At 47.8% G+C, this 6,402-nt stretch overlaps 1 protein-coding gene across 1 annotated transcript in view; it reads right to left on the bottom strand.

Moving 5' to 3' along the window:
- Positions 1 to 5,557: 5,557 nt before the first annotated feature.
- Positions 5,558 to 6,402, bottom strand: part of LOC147724115 (uncharacterized) — a 70,134-nt gene continuing 69,289 nt past the window's right edge. The window contains exon 4 of the mRNA XM_086917994.1: positions 5,558 to 5,982. Coding sequence (XP_086774120.1) covers positions 5,558 to 5,982 — 425 coding nt within the window. The remainder of the gene's footprint in view (positions 5,983 to 6,402) is intronic.

Genomic DNA, 6,402 nt, shown 5'->3' with positions numbered 1-6,402 from the left:
TTTGCTTTTAGGTGCACAAAGTCAAGAACTCTGCATCATCGTTGAGCATCAGTGCCAGGAAGAAGTCCTGCTGCGGCCTGCTGTTCCGACATCTGAAGAAGAATCAGAAGATGGGTCCGAAAAGAGGTGCCCGTAGCTCCTCTTGCAAGAAAGATGTCTCTACTAAGGAGAAGAAGAAGCAAGTGGTACCACTTACCAAGGAGTCTGGTGCCTCGACCACTAAATTTATGTGGAAAAAAGAACCAAAGTCCACCATGAGTGCTGCACAGGTAGCCTGTTTATTGGTTCAATCACCAACGACCAGTGATGTTGGCTCAAGTACTATTCAACAACCAAAGCCGCAACAACAACTGCATGAGCTAACAGTACAAGCACAAGTACATGCGCAAGGAGCTGTCCGAGAAGGAGCTGGTCGAGAAGGAGCTGGCCGAGAAGGGCAAGGCCGAGAAGGGGAAGGCCGAGAAGGGGAAGGCCGAGAAGGAGAAGGCCGAGAAGGAGAAGGCCGAGAAGGAGAAGGCCGAGAAGGAGAAGGCCGAGAAGGAGAAGGCCGAGAAGGCGAGGTCCATGAAGAGTTGCAAGTAGAGGTCAGTGAAGAGGGCCATGTAGCGGCGCATGGAGCGGTGCAAGTGGCCACAATGGTTGTTCTTCCCGAAGTCGGGGCACAGGAGGAAATTGACTTTGGACCCGGGGTATCAAGTCAGGAAGACGAAGCCACTCCTCCTGATGATTCATTTTCTCCCAGCTCCCCAGCAAGGAAAAGATCAAGGAGGGTGTGTAGAAGTTCCTCTTCAAGCCCCGCTCCATCAGATGATCTGGATCCAGATTGGCAACTATCTCCGACGTCTGAGAGGGAGGCACACCATGAGCTGAGAAAGGTATCAAATGTTAAAAGGAAGGGCCCCGGAAAGCTCATACTTATGGATCCGAACGTCGGACTTGATGAAGTGGTGCATTCTGATGTTGATGAACAGGATGACAGCAATGACCTAGTCATCACACACGTCATTCCAGCCACACCGGCCATGCAGCAGACAGACATTTATACCCTATCCCGACGTCATGCTGAGCGTGACCCTGGCGATGTGGCACTGGTAGCACCACCAACGCAGTCATGTAGTACAAGTTCACCAAAACCTACAGCTCCCATATTTTCTCCCCAGAGGGGAACTCCATCCAGCTCGACTCCCTCAAGTAGGGTTGCTGCAATAATTGCACAACCCAGTAGAGGTCTGCAAGGCTCATCCACCACTGCTTCATCTGGCATTGGCAGTATCATCACCTCGTGCGGCAAAACCAGAAGTTTCCAGTCCCCAGTTTGGAACTATTTTAGTGTCCATGCAAAGCATGATAACCTAGCCGTTTGTTCCATTTGTACGACTACAGTTAGCCACGGTAAGATTGGTACCAACTATGGTACCGGAGGCCAGCTAGGTCATCTTGAAAGAAGGCACTCTGTAGAATGGTTTGCGCACCTAGCAAACATCAAGGCAAAGGAATCCCAAAGGGCAAGTGGCCAAAATAAACCCGTACTAGGTGTTTCATCTGAAGATGACGGGGAGGTAGAAGAAGCGTCAGACATTTATTCGGGCGCACCCAGTACCCCTGGCAGCATCACACCCTCCGGAACACATAGGAGGCACACTGAGAGTCTGGGAGACACACCAATGCGGAAAATGTCAACACTGAGCAGAAGTGGGTCGAAGAAGGCATCAGCATCATCCATTAAACTTGTCCAGCGCAGCATTACAGACATGTTCTCCTCAGATGCGCCATTTCAACGCAACCACCCAATTGTGCGCCTGTATAACACTAAGCTGGCTAAAATGCTAGCGGTGGACCTTCTCCCTTTTTCGTTTGTCGAAGGTGTGGGTTTTCTTGAACTCGTGGCAACACTGGCCCCTAAATGGAAGGTTCCTAGCCGGTTCTATTTTGCCAGGGTTGCTGTTCCAGCACTACATAAAGAGGTGCTTGAGTTGGTTGGGGCAGCTTTGCAGAAGAGTGCTGTTCACACTATACACCTGACAACAGACATGTGGACCAGTTGCCAAGCCCTTGATTACATGTGCATCACTGCACACTGGGTCTCTTTTTCAGGGGTTGCTAAACGGATAAATGCAGGTGGTGACTTGGTCGACATTTTTAAGGGTGCTCGTAAACATGCAACATTAGCCATGTTTGGCATGGAGAAAACTCATACTGCAGACAACATTTTGCATGACTTTAACAAAAAGGTCTTGCAATGGCTGCCCAAAAGAAATTGCAAGGTTGGTTATGTTTCTACTGATAATGGCAGCAATGTAGTTAAGGCCATGGCGGACGGTGACTATTTCAGAGTGCCGTGTTTGGCGCACTGTATGAACCTTGTCGTGCAAAAGTTCTTGAAAAAAGAACCTGCAGTCGACAAAATACTGACCATCTGCAGAAGAATATGCACACATTTCAACCATTCTTTTAAGGCCCGGAAGGAGCTGAGGCGCCAGCAAAATGTACGTAGAATGCCAGTGAAAGCACTTATCCAGGAGGTGGCAACACGTTGGAACTCAACCTTCTACATGCTTGAGCGTCTGCATGAGCTGTTTCCAGTAGTCAATGAGTATTTCTACAACCTGGGTGGTGATCCGACAGAAATGATGCTAGCGGTGGAGCAATGGCAGCTAGTTAAAAGCCTGACAGACATGCTTCGTCCTTTTGAGGTCTTCACGCGTGAAGTCAGCAGGGAGGACTGTTCTTTGAGCAAAGCTATCCCATTGTTGCTGAAGCTCGAGCACCAAGTCAAGGTGGTGTCTTCAGAATTAAAGGATGCGGGAAAGAATGAAGCATATGAGTTGGCGCAGAGATTATTACAACGCCTAGTTAGCAATAAACGGCTTGTAAATATCAAGAAACAACAGCACTACATGTGTGCTACTATTCTGGATCCACGTTACAGAAAGCCATTGTTAGGAAAAGTATTAATTCCTTTTGAAACTTCAGATGTTACAGAGTACAAAGGTTGGCTAGCTCGGTCAGCCATTCGTTTTGAAAGAGAGAGGAAGGAAACTGTAGGAGAAGACAGTACTAGTGAATCAGCAGGCCAACAGGCGTCGGATAAAAGCACTTCTGTGCCTGTGGCAGAAGTGAGTGTCTTTTCCTCTGAGCCGTTAACCACACCAGCAACCGTATCATCTGCACCAGGCACAGGCGATATGTCTGAAGAGGATTGGCTAAGTCAGCTAGGGTTTGCTTGTCCCAGAAAGGACACAGAAGTGCAAAGTACAGGAATGCGGGAGAACATTGTTTCAATGGTGCAGGCCTACCTGGATGACTCAACAGCGGTCAATATTACTGAGGACCCATTGGCGTATTGGCATGGGAAAAGAAACATATGGCGAGAGCTCACCAACCTGGCTATCAATTACTTGTCTTGCCCACTCGCAAGCGTGTCTTCAGAACGTGTTTTTAGTTCTGCTGGTGGCATTGTGACTTCCAAAAGGTCCCGCCTCTTGCCCGCAAATGTGGAGCGGCTCACCATGATAAAGATGAACCAGCACTTCATACCACCAGATTACAAAGTACGAGAATACACGCAGGAAGAAGAGGACACCGACCTACCTGAGGAAAGTTCTCCTCAGTTACCACAAGTACTACCGACTGAATTTGCAGAGTATGAGGACGAGTTCATTTTCCCTGACACCGAGTTCTGAAAATGAGTCAATGATTCATTAACTTTATTTTTAGTTCGACTCCTTATTCACTTTTATTCCTGTGTGTCTGTCTTTCTTTGTTTACCAAGTGCTTGATCCCATTCACAACAAAACTGTAATCACCCAATCAAAGAACAAGCCCATCAGCAGAACTGTCTTGCCGCAGCATTCATCAGGTTCACAAGTTAGTTGCCAAGAACTCAGTCCTGGTCGTCTATCCTCCTCCTCCAGACTCATTCTATCCATTTCCCGTAATGCTGATGCCTGGATTCCGCACAATGAAGAAACTTACGTTGACGAGTTGCTGCAGAACGCTTTAGCACACTGTGAATTCCAGGTGGAGACAACCCTTCAACAAACACAAATTACAGGTAAGATAAGCGTTTGGATGGGAGGTAGTATAATGGAGTATTAGGAGGAGAGGCGAGAGAGTGACAGTGGTACTACTAGTAAACTCCTAGGACTCTTGATTATGGAAACTCTGTGACAGGCATTTAACTTTGGAAAACATTTGGCCAACTACAGGTTGCTTTTGCTTTGCAGAAAATCCACGCCGGGAAACTCCAGTTGGGGCCCAGCTGCAGAACGCTTTAGGACACTGTGAATTCCAGGTGGAGACAACCCTTCAACAAACACAAATTACAGGTAAGATAAGCGTTTGGATGGGAGGTAGTATAATGGAGTATTAGGAGGAGAGGCGAGAGAGTGACAGTGGTACTACTAGTAAACTCCTAGGACTCTTGATTATGGAAACTCTGTGACAGGCATTTAACTTTGGAAAACATTTGGCCAACTACAGGTTGCTTTTGCTTTGCAGAAAATCCACGCCGGGAAACTCCAGTTGGGGCCCAGCTGCAGAACGCTTTAGGACACTGTGAATTCCAGGTGGAGACAACCCTTCAACAAACACAAATTACAGGTAAGATAAGCGTTTGGATGGGAGGTAGTATAATGGAGTATTAGGAGGAGAGGCGAGAGAGTAACAGTGGTACTACTAGTAAACTCCTAGGACTCTTGATTATGGAAACTCTGTGACAGGCATTTAACTTTGGAAAACATTTGGCCAACTACAGGTTGCTTTTGCTTTGCAGAAAATCCACGCCGGGAAACTCCAGTTGGGGCCCAGCTGCAGAACGCTTTAGGACACTGTGAATTCCAGGTGGAGACAACCCTTCAACAAACACAAATTACAGGTAAGATAAGCGTTTGGATGGGAGGTAGTATAATGGAGTATTAGGAGGAGAGGCGAGAGAGTGACAGTGGTGCTACTAGTAAACTCCTAGGACTCTTGATTATGGAAACTCTGTGACAGGCATTTAACTTTGGAAAACATTTGGCCAACTACAGGTTGCTTTTGCTTTGCAGAAAATCCACGCCGGGAAACTCCAGTTGGGGCCCAGCTGCAGAACGCTTTAGGACACTGTGAATTCCAGGTGGAGACAACCCTTCAACAAACACAAATTACAGGTAAGATAAGCGTTTGGATGGGAGGTAGTATAATGGAGTATTAGGAGGAGAGGCGAGAGAGTGACAGTGGTACTACTAGTAAACTCCTAGGACTCTTGATTATGGAAACTCTGTGACAGGCATTTAACTTTGGAAAACATTTGGCCAACTACAGGTGAATCAACACGATGACAGTGTTCCGTAAAACAAACTTACTGCAAAACCACCACCCACCAGGCTCAAAAGTAGTAAAAAACAGCTATGCTCAGATAAAGTTTGAAAAAGTATATTTTTATATCCCTAACAAAATAAACTCCCGCAAGACCCTCCCTAACCCCAACAAATAAATAGTCCATCAAAAGTCCCCAAAAACCCCAACTCCCAATTCCCACCCCCCAAAAGTCTCTAAAAAAGGGGCAAGGGACACTCTACGGATGCAGGTTGTTGAATTTGGCCTCCAGGGCATCAAACTTCTCCTGGATGATGGCTTGATCTAAACGGAGGCCCTCCACCAGAGTCTGATACTCCTTCCATCTCTGGACCTCCGCCTCTAGGTTGGACACTCTGCGGAGTGCAAGGCGCAAGCGAGCCTTTACAGTACTGTGAGGAGGTGCAGCCTTTGCTGCTCGGCGGTGGCGTCTTCCAGCACGGCTCCGGTTGGCTGGAGCACTGCGCTTACCGGCAGAACGTGGGGTCACGGAGGAGGATGCAGAAGATGTTACACTGGAGTGCGTGTCGTCCCCCTCCATTTCCACCAGCCGGCGATATTGCGCAACAGTGGCATCCAGCCTCCGTTGCCGGGCAAGTACAGCCCGCATACTCCTGCTCGGTTTCCATGTTTTGGTATTACCAACTATAAGAAGAAAGAAAAACATAATCTGTAACGAATGCTCTTTAAAAATATGATTAACACAAAATGATTCAGCAGGAAGTTGTGTCACAGTACAACTAGCAACTAGCCAGCGCAGTACAAAACTATTGAGGCCAGTATCATGGGCGTCCGCATGGAGGGGCAAGGGGGGGGCGCTTGAATCACCATTTCCCTTCCCACAACTCACTTGTATCCTTGGTTTGGTGCTCTTTCATATGAAAGAGATCTGGCAGAAGTGAGTGACTTTTCCTCTGAGCCGTTAACCACACCAGCAACCGTATCATCTGCACCAGGCCCAGGCGATATGTCTCTATCTCTCTCTCTGTCTCCCTCTGTCTCCCTCTACCTCGCTGTCTCTCTCTCTGTCTCCCTCCCTCAACCTCCCTCTGGCTCCCTCCCTCT

This window comes from Lissotriton vulgaris, chromosome 4_1, assembly GCF_964263255.1.
Source record: "Lissotriton vulgaris chromosome 4_1, aLisVul1.2, whole genome shotgun sequence".
Taxonomy (NCBI): domain Eukaryota; kingdom Metazoa; phylum Chordata; class Amphibia; order Caudata; family Salamandridae; genus Lissotriton; species Lissotriton vulgaris.
Note: the sequence above shows the minus strand (reverse complement) of the source record. Positions and strands in the feature narration are given on the sequence as shown.